A 19,959-nucleotide genomic window follows, 5' to 3' on the forward strand; every position below is an offset into this window, starting at 1 on the left:
CTGACAAACCTAGGTGCAGAGAAGAGATGTTTGACAAAGCACAGGAAGATGGGCTTATGCGTATTTATACAGATTCTGTGCTATGTGTAACCAGCAGCATGGGTGGAAGCCTGAAAGTGTATGTACAACAGTGCTTTAAAAGACTGACATGATTTATACAATGGCAGCAACAGACTACTTCTTGGTATTGTAGAACAGACGGCTTGAAAAGTAAAGAGAAGTCGGTCGTATTTCATACAGTGAAGGAACGGGAGTCAATGGCATTGTGCAAAACAGAGGAGTGACAGGACTGGGACAAAGAGCCAAGAGAATAACCTTTGCAAATGGACTGAAAGACAATGAAAGTGTTGTTAAGCACACATAACTCCCAGCAGGCTATTTTGGGGAAGAAGAGGGTAGAAGGCCACAAGAGCTGAGAAGGTAAGCAAGACATGCCTGAAAAAGATAAAAAGCAGTAACTGGATGGAAATCAACTGTTGTATACAGACTATAGCCCACAGATTAACAACCTGAACAGCTGGTTTGGATGAGATGAGGCAGCACAAGTGCATTCTACCACTACATGTCCCGTAAAGGTTAGGAATATTTTGTAAGAAATTCACACAAATATGAGACTGCAGTCTGGAAAGCAGCAATAATGAAGGCTGTAACTCAGAAACAGTACTGGTCCTGAAACATGTAAGCACTTGCTGAACTTCAGGTAAACTGGACAGTTCTTGGTCTTTCTTAAAACAGATGTGAACCTTGATTAAGCTTAAAGCAATTTCATTCCAGTTACTGTATTTCTCCCAGTGTCTCTAGTTTTACCACTGAGACCCAAAAACTGTGAGCAAAAATGAGAGCCTTAAGAAAAGGCCTGTCTCCTGCTGGAGCTCTTGAGAACTGATCTGGGGATACAAAGAAGTATATTTGGATTAGCAGGCTACCCAGAGATTCTCCCAGCATACATGTACTAAATTCCCCTGGATGATAAAGGTCTGGCTGTAGTATAAACAGTAATGAAATTCCTGCTTTGTCCAAGAAACAAACCTTTTTTTTTTTCTTATTCTGGCCAGGTGTCATTCTGTCAGGGAAAAGGGATTTGCTGTAAGCTTTAAGAGTAGTACACTGACCAATCCTGTATTAAAAAGTTCCATGTGGACAAATCAGACTACAACATTTAGGGAGACTCAGGAGAGTCTATAGAGTACTTTCACGCAGCAATAGCAAGGAATACTCTGACAGCTAGGAAACTTCAGCTGTGAGCTGCTAATTATCATGTGCTCCAAACCTCTTCTCACAGACTAAAACCCTTGGCAGTTGAAGCTCTGCAGTCTCTGAAAGCTTATCTGGAGTTTATCCTCCAGAGGCTGTGAGAAGGAGAAGGGGAGTGACCCTTCCCTGACTAATTATGTAGCTTTATGTGCCTTCTCAGATGGAGACTTCTGAGGAGGAACCTGAAAGAAATTTCAGTTTCAAAGGCTGTTATACACTCTTGCTGTACTTTTTCCTGCCTTAGAAAAATAGTTACTCAATTTTGCACTTATCTAAACAAATGCTGTTTGAAATATATGCCCCTGAGAAATGGTCTATCACCCTTTCCTAGGAGGAGAAAAAGTTGCCTTGGTATAATCAATGCCTCTTTCTGTGCCTGCATACAGTCTGCTGTTTTGATCCCAAGCTGTATCCAGCCTGGGAAGAAGTGGTACCTCCCCGAGGTTGCCTTACAGTGGAAAAATGTGCACCTTTACAGCATGGCCTGTAAGGAATCAAAGACATGACTACCCTGTGGTGGTAGCTCGTAGCATTAGCAAGATGAAATAGTCCTGTAAATTTTTAATATTCTTTATCTTGTGCCTTGCTAGTGCTCTCCCCCTTCCCGCTTCTAGGGTTGAAACCAATTTGTGTTTTGTTCTGATCTACAAGTCTATGAACTTCTAAATACAGAGCCATCAGGTCTTGCAATTAGACAGCTATTTATGACACACTGTCTGGGTTGTCTGGCAGACTTTCACATGACACTGTCTTCTTAGCATAGTAATGTTTCATCTGGTATTTGGTAGAATACAGATAGTTTTTATATCTTTGTACATTATCTGCTAAATGCATTTGTTGAGCAACACTTCTTACCTAAATAAAAGCAGAACACTACATTTGGCGTTCACTTCTTACCGACGGATTCCCTCATATTCAATTGTGGAATTGCCTTAATTCTCTCTATACTGTTTCCAGCTGTCGTGTGTTTCTTTAAGAAAGGGGTTTTGTTCCCTCAATCTTGGCAAGACTAAATCTGATTACTTTTAAGCCACTGTTCTGCATTTAAATATGAAGAGAAGGAAAGAGAAAGTACCCTTCTACAAACTCATCGGAAGTTTGCATCTTGGAGATCATTATCTTACTGTTTTCCTGTACTCGGCAAATAGAAAACCACAAGCTTGTGCTCATGGTATCAGCAGCCAAGGCTCTAGCTTACAAATAAAACAAATAACATGGTAGCCATAAGCTTAGTATTTTGCTTGTGTTGTTGCCAGTTCTCTTGTTTGTGTAAATGATCTCTGTGCAGTCACTGTAGGTGAAAAAAATATAATGATGATGATGATGATGATGATGATGATGATGATGATAATAATAATAATAATAATAATAATAATAATAATAATAATAATAATAATAATAATAATAATAATAATAAAAACTCTATTGCTGGCCCAGAATTAGAATATATTTGATTTTTGCCTGTGTTATATTTCGAGTTCCTGTCTGCAGTAATTAATTATAAACCATCGTTCTCAGGCCTTCTTCTCTATTACTGTTTTCTAAACAGCAGTGCCTGATTTTGTACATATAATGATTATTATTTCTTCCCAGGTGTATTACCTTACATTTATCTATATTAAATCTCATTTCACTTTCCTCTGTCCATCTCTGAGAAGTTGCCCCTGGCCTTATTCTCCAGTGAGGAGAGATCCTTCCTCAGAGCTGCTTTGTTTATGGGATACATTGCTGGGAGGGCGTAATAGGTGAAATAATCGTGTTGCTCTTCTAGACTTTTCATTTCCTCTTTCCTGCATTCCAATTCTGCTCCCTCTGATGTAGTCATTGACTTCAATTCAATCAAGAACAAGCATTTAAAGAGCTGGCCCATTGTATGGATAATGGCAACAGTCCAGTTATTGAAATTTCCTAATCCTTTGTTTGGATTAAATTTCTTGTTCTCTTCTGAAACAGGCATAGGGGATGAGAGAAGAGATTAAACTATATTACACTGCAGCCCAAGTCTGCAAAAATATTTCATAAAAGCGCTTTGTAAATACTCTCAGTGTCCGCTGTTTTTCTGCACCTGAAGGAGTTGTTTAATTTCATGCCAAGACCTTCATTTTGGCCTGTTTGGATTCAGTTGTGTCTCTGCTGGACTCAAGTTTGATTTTGAACTGACAGAATTTTGGTTCTGGGCTAGCTTTTGGCACTGCAACCCCCGTACTGTATATCATCATTGATTTGTACCCTGATGGCTCTGAAGATGAACTAGCTGACAGCAACCCTTTGGGTTTTAGATAGCCTTTGACAAAACCTTGCCCAGGAAGTGAATTTGTCTGATCCTAGCCAGCAGCCCTACTGAATCTGGGCAAGGCCCTCATACAGATGAGAAAATGAATCTTTTCCACCAGTGTCACTTGAAATGTTCTTGAAATGCACTATAGATGCCAGCATTGCTTCAGAAGCCTACTTGGAGGTTTGGGAGTTCCTGTTCCCTTCCTTGCACTGGCAGTAATGATCATACAGTCCCGCAGGGAGTCAGCTCAACAATGATACTAATTAATTACTGCAGACAGGAGCTCAAAATGTAACATTGTTGAAAACATCAAATGCCTGTGCTGTTTTGTCTGCAGCTGGTCTCTAATGGCTGCATTTGAGGAAAATCTTTAGCATAGCTAAGAGCAAAATCTCATTCTCTCACTCTGCTGTTAAAGAAATATAAAACCGAATGGTAGCAAATGCCGCCAATTAGAAGCTGGCTAAAGTAAAATACAGGGTAAAGAAAAAATTAGTTTTCAACAGTTTTAACAGTAGGGTGCTCTTGGGAAGGATAGTGCTGGAAACATTTGTCTGGAAGACACCAGCTGGGTCGCTGAGTCAGTCCCTGCAAACACAAGCTGCCACTCAATAATCATTGAGACCAGAACGATCCACAAAATATTGACTCCACACGCCTTCATACACAACAGGCCTCTTTCAACATCTTACAATAATCTTAAGACCTACTGCGAACACAAAAAGTGACATTGATAGCGAGCGTCAGGAAATGAACAAGTGAAATCATGGACACTGTCAGCGTCCAAGGACGTGGATTCATGATCCAGCCTTTCTCCCTTTTTTTCACCACATGAAGCAGAACACTGCACTAGAATGGGTTGCAGGTTTGGCTGAAAACTCACTGTATAAAATAGTGATTAATTTTCAGCCACATCAACTTCCTGAAACCAGTCGAGAACGACCAGCTTCTTTTTTTGGCAAGCTTAGCTCTTGGCTGCTATGCTTCCTGGACCAACCCACTGCTCAGCTGCACAAATACCAGGAGGGACCACGGTAGCTCTGACTTAGATGAGGATAAACTGCTAGGGAACTGCACTCTGGAGATGAAATTGCTCTTAGCAGCACCGCCAACCGAATGACCAGCTGCTGCCAAACGGAGCAGTTCCATGCAATTCTGCCCCGACTGGCAGTTCTGCTCACTGAACCATTCAACAACTACTCACTTTTGAGCTGGAGTTTGTTTTCTTCTAGTTCAGCTCACCATGGCCACTAGAGAAATGGAAATGCATGGCCAAGGAGGAGGGGAGAAGTAGAACCACCTCACTTTGGACTGGCAAACTGCTAGAGTTACGTGGTTGTATTGCAGAGCTACACTGCATAAGCAGTTCCCTTTAAATGCTCATAATACTATAATAATAATAATAATAATAATAATAATAATAATAATAATAATAATAATAATAATAATAATAATAATAATAATAACAATAACAATAATATATCTGTGGGCCAGCATACACGGTTATGATGGACAAGATTAAGGACCCAATCAAACTAAAGAAGTCTGGAGAAAAAAAAAGAATCTTTTTTTTTTTCAGCCAGGGGTGTTCCCTGGTTAGGTTCATGTTAAAACTGAAAAAGATTTGCCTGCATGCTGGCAGATCAACAAAAAGTGGATATGCATAGCAGATCAGGAGCTGAAGAAGCTGTTGACAAAATTTTCATGAGGAGTCCTCTTCCTGAGCGAGCGTTGGTGACAGCCTGCTTCACACACAGAGCTGGCCATGATGACTTCCAGACACCCCTTCCAAAACTGCATTTCTGTGATTTTATATTTTCTTACTACAGGAACAAAAAGCCATAACCCAGTACTCACAGCAGTTTTAGTACAATGTGCTAAATGAACTGTGCTAATAAGTATATTTTAAACCTGCACAAACTATTAATTACAATGTTTTTCTTAGCAGTTTTCATATGTCCAGGCTTAAGCCAGCCAGCTCTGTTAAATTTCAGCTCTTCTTGGGGAAAACTCCTGTCTGGCTGCTATTTCCACTCTTGCTGCCCAGGTAAGCAGTCACTCAGAGCTTCCTCAGAAGACAGCTAATGTGCTCTCTGAATGCCTTTTTGCCCTCTTCCTCCCTTGTTTCTTCTACTCAGCAAGAGCAATAGAATAGCTCTTCTGCTTCTCTTCGTAATACAGGACCACTCACATGAAAAGGGCAGAATTCTCTCTTTACAACCTAGCCTTTATCTAGAAAATCTGGGATTGCAATTTAGCTGTATTAGTGGGATTTATGGATAATCTGACTAGCACAAAGGGACATAATATGTCAGAAGATCCAGTGTTAATCTTTTAATTTACAACAGGCATTCAGTGTGCAAGTGTCACACCTGTAGTTCTAGGGTCAGTACCAGTCTATCAATACGTGCAACATATTCAGCAAACATCAGCAGCAATATTTAGTAATTGTTCACTGGCTGTATGAAAAAAGGAAATAACTGATAGGGTGTCACCTTGCTCTGAACACACCAGAAAAGCCAGTGCCTCAAGTGATTCAAGGATGCATAAACCCAAGAGAAAATTCAGACAGAGGGCAGCAAAACGATCCAGAGGTTGAAAAAGAATCTTTATGGTATAAGGTATAAGACATCTGTCAAATCTGTAAGAGTGGTGATCTTGATCGCCATGTGCAGGTATATACATAAGGAAAAGTTACCTCACCGTGGGGGGCTTTTCAGTTTTGCAGACAAGAACATAACAAGATCTAATGACTAGAAAATGAAATGAGACAAATTCAAGATTGAAATAAGATGCAATTTCTTAGCAGCTGGGGTAATTAACACTGGAACAACTTACCAGGGGAGGTGGTGGAGTCACCATCGATTGAGTCCTTAAGGCAAAATTAGGTATTTTTCCAGGAGACATACTTCAGTCCAGCCTCTAGGAAAACTGAAGGAGATTAGGCAAAAAAATGCCTAAGGTTGCTTACAGCCAAGAAACCTTTTCATACAGTCCCATGAATACAGCCCACCAGAGTGCCAGCTATGCAGTTTGAACCTGGGATCTGGGGCTGGGCCTACAGTATCAAATTTATAATGTCCCTTCTGGAAGAAAATGTGCCCTCATATCCCAGGCACAAATTTGATCTAAATATTTATCATCTGCTAGCAGCAGATGGATTTTTAAAATAGAAAAAAAAAATCAGAAATCAAACATACACTGCCTATAAATATTTACAAAATTTTCATGGTTAATGTTGGCTTTTGTGTGTTTCTCTTTAATAGCATTTTGCTAAGTGCCGTGACTTTCGAAGTCAGAGATATCTAGCTGTGCATGCATAAATTTTCCTGGCAGACACAGTGGAAAAAAATAAAAATAAAAATTGAAGTTAGCAACAAAAACGATAAAAAAAAAGAAAAACAAAACTTTGTTTTCATGACTATTTAATCTGTGTATGCCTTTCTTTTAGCAATATTATTTATAAAATTCTGTTTCTGCTATTGTGTGTTCACTATCACTGTCATAGCTTGGATAAAAAAAGATAAGTTGATGACTTTATAAAGTTTGCAATGATTGCTCAAATCTTCAGGGAACCAGATCCCTCCCTGTGACATTAAACAATTTACAAAACACCAGGAACAGCCATTCCAATAGCAAGAAGCTATTAATTTTCATCATTTTCATAATTTCACAGGTGTCAAATCTTAATCCATTATGCCCAAGTATATTGTGCTGCATAGTTCCTTGCTGACTTGCCATGGGCTAATTATTGATGGTTCACTACATTCTAATAAAACCTCTATTTCATCTGTCTGTCATATGGAAATGAAACAACACAGAGAAGTTGCTAAAACGACTACTTGAGGCCGTTAAAAAAAAAAAAAAAAACAGAAGAGACGTTCCACTGCTTCCATCCCACAGGTCATTCTGAATACTACCTGTTGAATAACGTTTTTGCTTTGCTTCTTCACTTTAACTTTTTCTTACTAACAATCATAGAACAGCTTGGGTTAGAAGGGACCTTAAAGTTCATCTAGTTCCAACCCCATGCCATGGGCAGGGATGCCAAACAAGCACTTGCCTTCATACAAACATCAACTTGAACCTTTAAATTATTTTGAAAGAATGTTATATTTATGGATATATTCACCAGTTATTTCAGAGTACAGTAATTCAGTTGTCAGTGCTTTGGGAGCATACTTGCCACCCAGACAGGGAATTTATGCTTTAGTTGTGATTGTATCTCTAACCTGAAACATTGCTTTGTCTCACTGGAGGGAAAAGGTAGGTCTCCTGATAAATGTAGTGGAGGAGACTGTGCTTTGCTCTTTGCCACACTGCTGTCTGCCACTGTGACCTTGCAGTAGACTCACAATTTCTATAAAGTTATGGTGCCTGAAAAAATTACCATCCTGGTATCCTTCCTGCTCTCCATCAATACTTACTGCTCTAATTAAGAGGTAAAACAGACCTGTTTCAAGCAGCAGCTAGGTTGGATGTCCATTATTTCACAGCAACAACGCATAGCCTGAAATACACGCTTAAGAGGGCATCTTCTATTTTTACCAAGAGGGAGGTAAATGCTGGCACAAAGCCACATCTGACACCTGTACATGAAAAATGCATCTGCTACTGCAGCTAAACCCTACAGGGGTAATGAATAAAAGGCCATGGGCCAACGATTTCTCTCGCTGGACGTGCACATATGGCTTGATGCAGTACTATGTGAGGAATCCTCCAGCCAGGTCTGAGCCAGAAAGTCACAGGTGTATTTGCATGACCACCATGTTGTGTCCAACCTAATTAGCACCGTGTCCAGCCTAATTAGCACCACCCACCAACAGGGTTAAGTGCTTTGGGTGCAGCAACACTTGTATGCAAGTCTACTGACACTGCTTCCTGTGCTCTGTTGCACAGTTTAGAGGCGCTCTGACAAGTATTTTTATAATAACAAATTCAAGTCATTTTATTTTATTGTTTCCAAGGCAATGTGAAACTTCACTCGTTATTTTTTCCATACCTTTTCTATTTAAATGAATAGGAAAAAAAGTGCTTACCATGCCAAAATACTAGAATAAAATATGTTTAGGGTATGCTTATACAGGTGTCTAAAAAGAACCCAAACACTAAGAACAGCTAGGTGAAAAGAAATCCCCAGGTCTCTATGCTCAGCTGCTCATTTAAGCGCTGACTCCCTGCTATCTTGTCTCTGGGGCAGCAATTTACAATTCTGTTAGATGTTACTGTAAACTGCTTAGTAGCAATGCTGTGTCCATTTGCACAAGCATGAATGATGATCCAAGGTGTGAAGCAACAGCAAATCAGTCTCTGCTATTTATATGTGACCTTAGGGAAGTACATCTGCTTCAGGGCATAGCTTTGAGAGTATTCTGGGGGGAGGTTGTGTGCTGGGTTTTTTTGTTTGTTTTTGTTTTAATAATAATAATAAAAACATTCTGTAGCAGTTTAAACCCTTTTAGTTTCTCAGATAAACTGGCAGAGCATACCTATTTCAAGCCAATACACAGACACATTAAGTGCAGTAATGAAATCCGTAATTCCTACAAACAACTAAACTGGGCATTATCAGCTAGCAGTTTACTGTGGCATCTTCAAATCTTGAGAGATTTGAAGGATGCAGTGATTGCCTCAGGGAGGATATTCCATATGTTGAGGGTGACCAAAAGGACATCATTAACACAATTACAAGAAAAGCAGATGGACTAGATAAGGAGACTGTGAGAGAAGAGGACAGCAGATGACAGGAAAAGACAAAGTTTGTGAAGTGTTTTTGTGCAACTGAGAATGCAGCTGAGCTGACAGAGCACCCAGCTGCTGCTGAGAGGGCAGGCTCCACGGGCATGCAGCACAACAGCGTTACAAGAAGCGGTGAATACTTTTATGATCGGCTGGCTCCCACATCTGGCTCGCTGGGGAGCTAGATAAGCAGCAGTGTTGGCACAGGGAAAGTCACAGGAATCCAGGAGGAGGGGAGAAGAAGGAGGCACAGCACTGCTCCTTGGGAAGCAGCTAGCTATTAGCTGGCTTACCTCTATCATTGAAATCAGGTCACGGCTCAACAGCTAGCAACAGTACCACCTAAACCAGCACAAGCCATTGCAGCCTGCATGCAACTGCTCATCTCTCACCGCTTCTACCTGCCCCTGACCTAACTCCTCCATGGCACCATCCAAAATGCTGTGTGATAGACCACACCATAGAAACAGGCAGCTGGAAAAGGTGCCTCTCCTCCCTCCCCCCTGTTGCTTTTCAGCCAAATCAGGTTCCTAATCTGGATTACCACACAGCCAAGCAAAACAACTGTGCCAGCAGACTAGCAGGGATATCAAAGGGACAGGAGTGAACAGAGACTGTCTTAGGCCAGCACTGCTGCCAAAAAAAATTGGCTCTCAGAGGGCCAGAGGGCTTGCAGACACAGGGAAATCTATGGAGATACGCTAAAGAGCACAAAAAGGAGCTACAGAAAGAGCCCAGGGAGATAAGTGTAACAATAGTGTTTCAAGGAACCTCTTTGACAGGTCAGATCAAGCATAGGAAAAAAAAAATGTCATAAGCAGGATGAGAGATAATAAAAGCCTAAAAAAAGCCCATCTGTGATGTGGACAGAGATAACAAGACTTTGGAGAAGAAAAGGAAACAAAATTCATATACATCACAATAAACAGGTTTAAAAAACAGACTGGAGTCAAAGAGGACTCCCAGGTTATAGGTCTGATTGACAGTGAGTAGTTGTGTGCCTTTCAGGCAGGATCAAAGTCCCTGCCCAGAAAAAAACAGGGGTCCTTGTGTAGGGACTGCAGATGAAGTTACAAGTTGGGAGGATTTCTGAAACACTATACAACAGTTCCTCGACAGGTGGAAGCTCTTAATTCTGAATGAATTCCTATGCTTTTTTTTTTTTTTTAAATGAGCTTAAAAGTTAACATACTGAAAAGTGTACCTGTTCGTGATATTAGAAATGGCCGATATGGACAGCACTGCCATGCAGGACAGAGACCAAAAATTGTTGGGATGTTTTGCAAACCTTCACATGAGAATCCAGAAAGAGCCAAAGCCGCATCTTTTAGTTTTCACCTTTTTGACAGGAGTATTTAGATTCAGAAACCTAGACTTTGCCTCCACTGTAATTTTGCGACTGTCAAAAACTAGAAGTACAGCTGAGAGTGTTTAAGAGCTGGTTTTGATGACAAAGTATTACATCGGCAAGGAAAATGAGTCCACATTTGTCTATTTCAGTAATGGAATGAAAAAGTAAGCCATTCGCACTTTTTGAGGTTACACCGAACTTCTAGAGAGATTTCCATGCGATCTTGTCTCCTTCAGTGCCATCCAGTGGCGTTAACGTGAAATATCCGAGAGGATATACAAAAACACCAGAGCACACAAAACAGCTCTGTATTTTCAGGAGGTGCTGTTCATACCAGGTAAATTGCAGGTTGTCAGGGATATTGGTATAACAATAATGAAAAACAGAGCCATGATTTTCAATAGCAATAATTCAAATTAGATTTGACATTGTTGCCTGGAGTCTCAGGAAAGCTCCTTATATCATTTCTAAAATAGTTATTTGTGTCTGCAAAATATGTAGCACATACAAAATTCATACTGGTACAGCATGATATAAAGATTTAATAGCATCCATTTGCGTAATGCAGCTATCCGCAACCCAAGCCAATAAAATATTAGTTGTAATTTTTCTCTTTCTCCAAGGCATGAATAGTTTGACTGAAGGAGCTCGGGTATCTAGATTTACAGGCTCTTACACTCTCAATAATGCAAGTATATTTAAAACATATTCACATATATATGCTACTAGATACGTGTGTGTGGACATGCATATACATGTACACACAAAAGTTCAGTGTGTTACAGCCTCATTAGAGATTCCTTTTTTCAGGTAAGGTCTTCTTGCCCTTTTAGTGCTTTCCTGAATCCTCTTGAATTACAATGAACTCAAGCCAATATTTGCATTAAGATTCTTAATGCTGTTTCCTTGCTTTCTCCAACTCTAGGCTAGAGATGTCTGCCAAAGGCCTAAGGCTTCCTACCTAAAAACTCTTTAAAGGTGGCTCTGCAAGATGGATTTCTGCAAACAAATGGATTTCTACCTCTTTTGTTCCTTCCTGGCACACAAAAAAGACAAGAAGACATCTTATACAAAATTAGAAAGGCAGAATATTTTCTTGGTGTTACTTACCCTAGCAGATGCTTACTGCAAAGGAAAAATCTATTGAAATGCTAATGTCTCTGTGCTCACAGAGATTTCACTTTCCCTTCTCTAAATCTCTGTTCAAATCCCAGTGGTTCCTCTGTCAATGCTCCCCCTTCCATCACTGCTTGTCCCTTGGCTCAGGGCTGAGACTTGATTCTGTGCAACTTTTTCTGCTCTACCAATACAAACAGCCTTCCGGATCTATCCTCTCATTCCTCTTAGTCCTAGGCTCCCGGCATACAGTCCCCCTCATCTGTGTGTACTCATCCTTTTGCCTTAAACTCTACCTCATCTGTTTCTCCTCAAGAATTCAATTTCCTCCCTCAGCTAATTCCAGTATCCTATCCCAGGTTATTTTTTTTTCCCCCCAGTAGTTTCAGTCTTACCGTGTGCCCTGCCTCAATTCTTGCTGCTTCCCTCCCCTCAGTCAGGTACACGTCCCCTTACAATTCCTATCAGACATACTCAAGCACCAGCAAAAAACAGGAATCAGCAACTTTTGGGGAGCAAAGGGAATGGTCTGTGTAGCCTCACTTCCACTCCCCAGTTCCATCCTAGTCCAGTGTGGCAAACAGAGCTGCAGCTCATAAGCAGTTGACTCATAAGCAGTTGCTGCTCGACTGCAGCAGCAGTGGAGGCTGGGGTCGAGGACCAAGGACACATGCTATGTCAGGAGTGTGGAAAGTTAATTTCTTCCAATGCTTATAAATTTGGCCAAGTGTAATCAAAAGATCAGAAAACACCTGCCCCAAACTCAGGTTTTCATGACAAATTCCAAATCTGCTCTAGGGCATAAAGACACTTCAAATATAAGATCTCCACAATATTTCACCCTAGACAAAGTGCTTTCTTCCCCTGCTTTTGTTCTTAGATCATGGTTGGTAGCAGGAAAATCATCCTAAACTCCCACCTGTAGCATGGAAAATTTCATGCTGGACAATGGATGTTGTATGCTTTAGTTTAACTAACTCATATGAAAGGAAATAACTGACAACCCTATTGTAGGCATTGTTTCAAGTATAATGTAGTCATAAATGCAAAACTGTACTTTAGTAGTAAGAGCACAGGTGTAAATGAAAATGATTATCAACTCAGCTCTTCATTTTTACCTTTAGTTTTGTCCACTGCAACTACACAGTACGTTTTCCTCAGTTGAAAAGTCTCAGGAGAGTGGGTGACTCCATAATCCAGTGCTGCTTACAGTAGCATAACAGTAGCATACCTGTGGTGGAATAGAAACAGATTTACTTTAACCTTCCTTCCACTGGCAGGCTTACGTAGTCATTAACGCTCTTTCAGCAAGTATTTTCTGTCATTCTAAGGACGACTTGAAATGATGGCATCTAATACACTTCCACGCCCTCTGGTAATGAGGTCAGAAGGCAAATGCACATTTCCCCATCTGGCTACTGAACAGCAGTGACCGGCTACCTTGGCCCACGCAGACACGTCCCCCTGAAGTGCTGTCTCTTGCCCGGCTAGGAGACCTTCATTCATGGCTCTGCTCCAGCAGAACCAGAACATTACCTTGGGAAAAAGCAAAAGGTCTCTTTCCCTTCCAGTGACACGCTGCATTCCCAGAGAACACAACCCAGGGCTCGCGAGTGCTTGCTTATTACTTCTTGTAGGCACCAACCTACAGATGGTGCTCGGAGGATTTATTGTGCCAGGCCAGTCAGATCCCACTGCTATTACCCTTCTGCGACAAGAACTCCGAGCTTTATCTTTTGCATGGCTGTGATGTTAAGGGCACACTTCTCATATTAAGCTGAATAAAGAGTGTCACTATATATTAACCTTAACTGCACAGAACATAATTGAACTCAATGGGGCTGCTGCCCTCTATGTTTCAGCGGGACTCGAGTCTGGAGAAATAATAATTCACTAGTTTACAAAGGCAGAAATAAACTTTCTTTATTATACAGCGAGTGCAGGTGCAATACTGTGATTATAGACAGTGGTATGATTCACCTTGAGATTTTAGTTGTATCTTGCCAAAAGAAGCTATTATCAAGCCCCAAATGACTCTAACAACACTACTATCAATGTGGTATTTAGAAGTCCCTTCCCTAGTGGGAACAAAAACATCTCTTTTCTTCCAATCTTGAAAATTAAATGCACAGTATTAGCACCATCAATGAGGTGTTTAACTTCAAAATTGCCTCTCCTGGTGAGAATGAAAACACTACTTGTTTCCTTTTTTAAAATTAACAGCAGTGTTTTTCTCTCTTTTCTACTAAGTGCACTTTTTTAATCAACCTGAGACACAGTATGTCCCAAGTGCTCGGCGAGCACGGCGGGTGTACACCTACGTGTGTCTGCGAGCCCGTGCGTGACATCACACGCTCTGGGGCTGGCGTCGAGCCTGATTCCAGTGTGGTGCAAGCACATGGTCACCTTTGTCCCAACAAAAAGGCTATGCTGACTCAAAAGAAGCACTAAATAACCCCAAGCTAACAGCACAACGTGCCAGAAAGGTGCCAAACCACAGAAGTTGCTCACTGCAGCCAAAAACTGTTGCGTGGCATGCCAGGAGCGCGATGACTCTGACCTTTCTCCAGCTGTCACCTGTGTTTGCACACACCCATATGGTCAGTGGGCAAAGAGGTGAAACAACTCCCAGTTCATTTGTCCTATAAAACTGGGCAAGGAAAAGGTGCAATTGGCTCTTGAGCCACTCTAGTACCAGATCACACATTAGGCTTTGTAGCTGTATTGAGTCATCAACACTCCCTAAAATGATGCTTTTAGAGGAGCCCAGGTCTCACAGCTAATACCCAGATCTCAACACTGTGATCCCTCTGAGCATACAGCATTGCCACTCTCCCTCCCTCAAGTCCAACCCTGCCCAGCTCCTACTCTTAACTGGTAAATTACCAATTCAAGCACGGGCTGGTCCTCAGCACTTTCACTTGGCAGCTCAGCTGGTTGCAGAGGAAGACAGGGTGTTCAAGGCTGTGCTGCGCCCTCTGCTACCTCCACAAGGTTACTGGCAGTTCAGCCAGTTATCCAGGCCTGCCTGAATTCCTGCTGGCCCTTAGGGGCAGGTCCCAAGGTTGCGCCCAGCCTCAGCTGTCTTTGTTATAAAGGGAACTGGTTCATCTGGGGCTGTGAAGAGGCTGGCAGCATGTAGGACCTCATCTCCAGTGCAAACTCAGACTGGTTTGCCAGGGATTCCATTCACCATTGCCTTTTGGTGTCTGTATCAACCCCGTAGTCCAGAATCCTGCTATCATGGAGTCAGAGGTTTGGGAGACAGGCCCGCCCTGTCTCTACCGGGAAAACCTTGTGTGACAGATGACATCTCTCCAATATTTCAGGCTGTGTTACCGCATAACCACATGCAGCACTAATAACCATCTGGGTAGAGATGGGTGACACCACACCGGCGATGACCACTGTGCTGTCTCTGGACACTCTGACACCGCTTCTGGACAAACCCATTGCTCCCAGGCACACACACGGGGCAGCACACAGACCTCCTGTTCCCTTGCAAACACAAACCAGCGAGTTTGCCAGGTCTGCTCCCTCGGTCCCGTTATCCTCAGTGATGCAAGAGAGAGCACTGGGTGGGTTAACTAAAGAGGTAAAGGAAAAACCCTTCCGCTCTAGAAATGGATACTGAGGAAAAGAGCATCTTTTTCCCTATCATTAATTGTACAAGCAGCACCTCAGCAGGCTGAGGATCTTCCCTTCCCTTCCCTTCCCTTCCCTTCCCTTCCCTTCCCTTCCCTTCCCTTCCCTTCCCTTCCCTTCCCTTCCCTTCCCTTCCCTTCCCTTCCCTTCCTTTCCCTTCCCTTCCCTTCCCCTCCTCAGGGACCCGCGGCCGTTGGCGACCGTTAGCGGCGCGAGCGCTCCCTGGCGGCCGCCGCGCGCTGCCGCCGCAAGGCATGCTGGGGCGGGCGGCGGCGGCTGTGAGGTCATCGCCGGCGGCCGGAAGGAGCGGCGCGGCGCAGCGCGGGGCCGGGCGGGGCGGGGAGGGGAGCGGCGCGGCGGGGCCGTTGTGGCCGTTAGGGCCGTTGGTGGGGGCCGTTGCGGGGTTGTGGCCATGGCGGGCAAGGCGGCGCGCGGCGAGCCGCTGGGGCGCACGGCGGAGGAGGTGGCGTGGGCGGAGGCGCTGCGCGGGGCCTGCGAGCCCGAGCAGCACTGGCGGCACCGGCGGGAGTTCCTCCTGCGCAACGTCGGGCGGCCGCCGGCGGCCGGCAGCGCCGAGCTGCAGCGCCTCGTGTCCCTCTCCATGGTCTGGGCCAACCACGTCTTCCTGGGCTGCCGGTGAGTGCGGGGCGGGGCGGGGCGGGCACCCAGCTGTGTGCGGGAGGGACGCCTGACGGCCTTCCTCCTCCTCCTCCTCCTCCTCCTCCCCCTCCTCCTCCTCTCCCTCCGCCCCCTGTCGCCCCTGCAGGTACCCGCCGCAGGTGATGGAGAAGGCGCTGGAAATGGCCGAAGGCATCCAAGTGAGCGACGCGCCCGTCCGCACCACGAGAGACGAACTGGTTGCCAAGGTGAAGAAAAGAGGCATATCAAGTAGCAATGGTTAGCAGATCATAGCTGTGACAATACATAGGAGATAGACAATGCTTGCCTGCGAGTGTTCGGGCTTTACCTCGGGTTTACAGTAATCCAATTAATTTGCTCTCCGCAATCCCTAACCGTCTCCCCTCTTTATGCTGTTTTCTCCCTCGTTAACGCTTTTAAAGTAGACGCTGCTGGTAATTTAGAGCTCTTGTTTTGAAGACGATGATGTTTGTAAATCTACAGCCCGTGCACGCCTTAAGCCAACTTTTTAATACCGTGTAGATGGTTGTTCTCCAGCTTAACTGGATTCTTGTTGGTTTGCTTTTTGCTTCTTATTCAAATGCTGCTGCTTTGTAAGAAACTTAGAATTCTGTTTTGTAAAGAAATTCCTAAACTGGTATTTTAAATGCTTTTTATGATATTAGTAGACAAAACACCCTTTTTCTTTTTTTTTAGGTCAGACAATCTATTTAGTGTGCTTTGGTCACTTTTGTTCTGGCCTGCAAGAATACAAGTACATACTTGCCTTCAGATCCCAAACCAAAACCTGAAGTCTAGCATATGGGCACTCTTAGATTTTTTTATTTTCTTTCTGTCAAACAAATACTAAAATGTTCTGAAATGGTAGGTTGCACTTTTTGTTTTTTTGTCAAAAATTACTAAAATATTCTGAAGTTATAACTTAATTATTAAAACTATGGTTCAAGGTGTAATCCTAATATACACCCTTTAACTTCAGAGGGATATCTGTGAGAAGTTTTTAGATAAATTGCTTCTAGATGGATATTTCACAGTGCAGAAACTGAAGAGGGTAACGCACTTACTTTGTTTTGCAGAAGGGGTAGAGGAGCCTTCCAAGAAACGAGCTGTTGAGAAAAGCAAAGACACTGAGGATACTGAGAAGGATGTGAAAATAACCGAGGCAGAATCTCCTAAGGAAACAGAGAGCACATTGCCAAAAAAGCAGGAAAAAGAGGGTAGCAAAGATTCAGAAAGCTCCCAGTCAACTTGCAGTTCAAATCAAGCAGCAGTCGCAGCACTGAGCACAGAAGCAGAAGAAAAACCTGTTAATGCTGAAAATACTACTGAGCAAAGTCCAACCCCATCTTCATCCGAAAAAGAGTCAGGAGAGAATCCACCTAAGGAAGGCAAGTGTGAAAATGAGCCGTCACCTGAAAAAACTACATTAAGTTCGGGTCCACCGGCTGCTGCCAAGAGCGCCCCGCAGGCAGGAGCAGTGCCACCTGCCACTGCCAAGAGCACTCCACAGGCGGCAGCAGTGCCACCTGCCGCTGCCAAGAGCGCCCCGCAGGCAGCAGCGGTGCCAGCGACTACTGCCAAGAGCGCCACGCAAACGAGCGCTTCCCTGCTGTCTTCCAAAAACCAAGCGAGTGCCACGCCATCAGTATCCAAGAGCGTCACCCAGGCGGGCGCCTCGCTGCTGCTGGCGCCCAAGAGCGGCGCTCAGCCGGGCACCTCGCTGCTGCTGGCGCCCAAGAGTGGCACCCAGGCCGGCACCTCGCTGCTGCTGGCCTCCAAGGGCGGCGCCAAGGCAGGCTCCTCGCTCCTGGCCTCCAAGAGCAGCGCGGAGGTGGCTGCCTCGCTGCTGGCCGCTCGGAGCGGTGCTCAGCAGGGTGCCTCGCTGCTCACCTCCAAGAGCAGTGCTCAGGTAGCTGCTTCGCTGCTGGCCGCTCGGAGCGGCTCTCAGCAAGGTCCCTCGCGGGCTGGGGCACCCTCCAAGGGTGGCACGCAGGCTGGTTCGCAGCAGGTCGCCTCCAAGAGCGGCTCGCAGGCAGGTGAAAGTCCCGCTAAGGCTCTGTGCAAACCGTTAACCAGTGAAGATGCAAAGGAAAGACAACCTTTTTTCAACAGACTCTACAAAGCTGTAGCCTGGAAACTGGTTGCTGTGGGAGGCTTCAGCCCTAGTGTAAATCATGCTGAACTTCTGAACTCGTCTATTCAGTCTGTAAAAGCTACCTTAGATGTTGCTTTCGTTCCCCTGAAGGAGCTTGCAGACTTACCTCAAAACAAGAGCTCTCTAGAAAATATCGTTTGTGAACTGAGGTGCAAGTCTGTCTATTTGGGTACTGGCTGTGGTAAAAGTATGGAAAATGCCAAAGCAGTTGCTTCAAGAGAAGCCCTGAAATTATTCCTCAAGAAGAAAGTTATTGTGAAGATATGTAAAAGGAAGTACAAAGGTAGGGAAATCGAAGATTTGGTACTTCTGGATGAAGAATCAAAACCCTCAAATTTACCTCCAGCTTTAAGAAATCCTCGGGAGATCATGTAGGCAAGAGTGGCTGTTTGTACCACGAATAGTATTTCAATACAAGGACTGAAGGTTGATTTTGTACTTTAAAAATGTAGGCTTCCAGGTATTTTGTATTTCTTTCTCAGTTTTGCAAGACGATTCTCTTCCTTTCACTTGGTAGCAATTGTATAAAACTTGTTAGAGATGACAAGTGTGCATTTAAAGGTATGCCTTAATACATGGCACACTAGTGTGCTGTTTTATTTGCAAAATAGTCTACCTAATTCTTCTATTTTTAATTAAACAATTAAGGTACAATTTGCTGTTTAAAACCTGACAATTTTGTAATTCTTACGATTTGATGGCGGTGTGCTCAATTGTCTACCATGTCGTTTTTCTAGCCACGTAGACGTATGTATATAGGGACCATAATACTTGAATGATTGGAAGTTGTTTAAGAACTTCGATCAAAAAGTTAAATCATCCGTTTCAGACGTGTTGTTCATAATGTTCACTGTTCCTCTTATTAGGAGAGAAAATAGTTGGTTGACTGTTTCTACGAGACCTTGTAATACTTGCAATATAAATGACATCGTGATCCCATTGAATGTTAGACTAGCGGTTAGATCCCATTTAACATTATACTAGCGAATTGCCATTTAGCAGTCAAGTCACAGCTACTTCAGCCACCGAAGCTCCGTAAGCGGATCTAATTTATATTGTGAAAAATCCTTTACAGTTTTTTCAAATAAACGTGGGTTTCTATACGAAGCATATTTTGACCGCTACTAGAACAATAAAACCTCTGGGACGTGTGTTTATAGTACTGTGTTTTTAGCCATGAGCTATTCCAACCATTTCAATGACTTTGCAACACCATAAGGAAAGCTTTACTTTGAGTGGTTTCAAGATGTAATCCCACTAGGCTGAGTTGTTTTCTTGGGATGCCTAGTTGCAATACTGTAATACTGAGTGGACCTGTAAAATATTTCTGCTTTTCTAACGCTTACTGAGAGGTAGATGAGCGAAATCAAGCTGTTGCTGTCTCCTAGGGACAGCAAGCATATTGTGAAGCGTTAACACAAGTTGAGCCCTTTGTTACTTTTTTACATGATGTTCACAGTGGTTTGGAGCGAAGGAAGCGGGAGATGACCTTGTTTTCGATGTTCTGGAAATACCTGCACAAATTGCATGTTCTGTTATATTGGATAATGACATGTAATTGTAAAAACATGATGTCTTCAGCGTTGTTTGGAATTAATCTTGTCTAATTACAGTAGTTAGTATCATTTAATGGAGGCCTGGCACTTGATTGACAGATCCATTGATGGAGTACTGAGGGAGTGAGCAGGAGTCCCTGGGATCTCACTTGCATATTCACCCACTTAAAAACTTTGAGTTCTTCTGTGATTTCTGGGACTAAACCGCAGCGGCATTGGAACACTG

General features: G+C 43.3%; 1 protein-coding gene and 1 long non-coding RNA gene across 2 annotated transcripts in view; one reads left to right on the plus strand and one right to left on the minus strand.

Moving 5' to 3' along the window:
• The window catches only part of LOC137856213 (uncharacterized), a 49,641-nt gene extending 39,896 nt beyond the window's left edge, over positions 1-9,745 (minus strand). The window contains exon 1 of the long non-coding RNA XR_011096286.1: positions 9,565-9,745. This is a non-coding gene — a long non-coding RNA (uncharacterized lncRNA). The remainder of the gene's footprint in view (positions 1-9,564) is intronic.
• A 5,975-nt stretch (positions 9,746-15,720) lies between these two features.
• CDKN2AIP (CDKN2A interacting protein) lies at positions 15,721-19,807 on the plus strand. The gene is made up of 3 exons (XM_068681308.1): positions 15,721-16,019; positions 16,150-16,280; positions 17,099-19,807. Exons 1-3 carry the CDS (start codon positions 15,796-15,798, stop codon positions 18,550-18,552), a joined length of 1,809 nt encoding a protein of 602 aa, XP_068537409.1. The 5' UTR covers positions 15,721-15,795; the 3' UTR covers positions 18,553-19,807.
• Positions 19,808-19,959: the final 152 nt, after the last annotated feature.

The sequence above is a fragment of the Anas acuta genome, chromosome 4 (genome assembly GCF_963932015.1).
Source record: "Anas acuta chromosome 4, bAnaAcu1.1, whole genome shotgun sequence".
NCBI classification, from domain to species: Eukaryota; Metazoa; Chordata; class Aves; order Anseriformes; family Anatidae; genus Anas; species Anas acuta.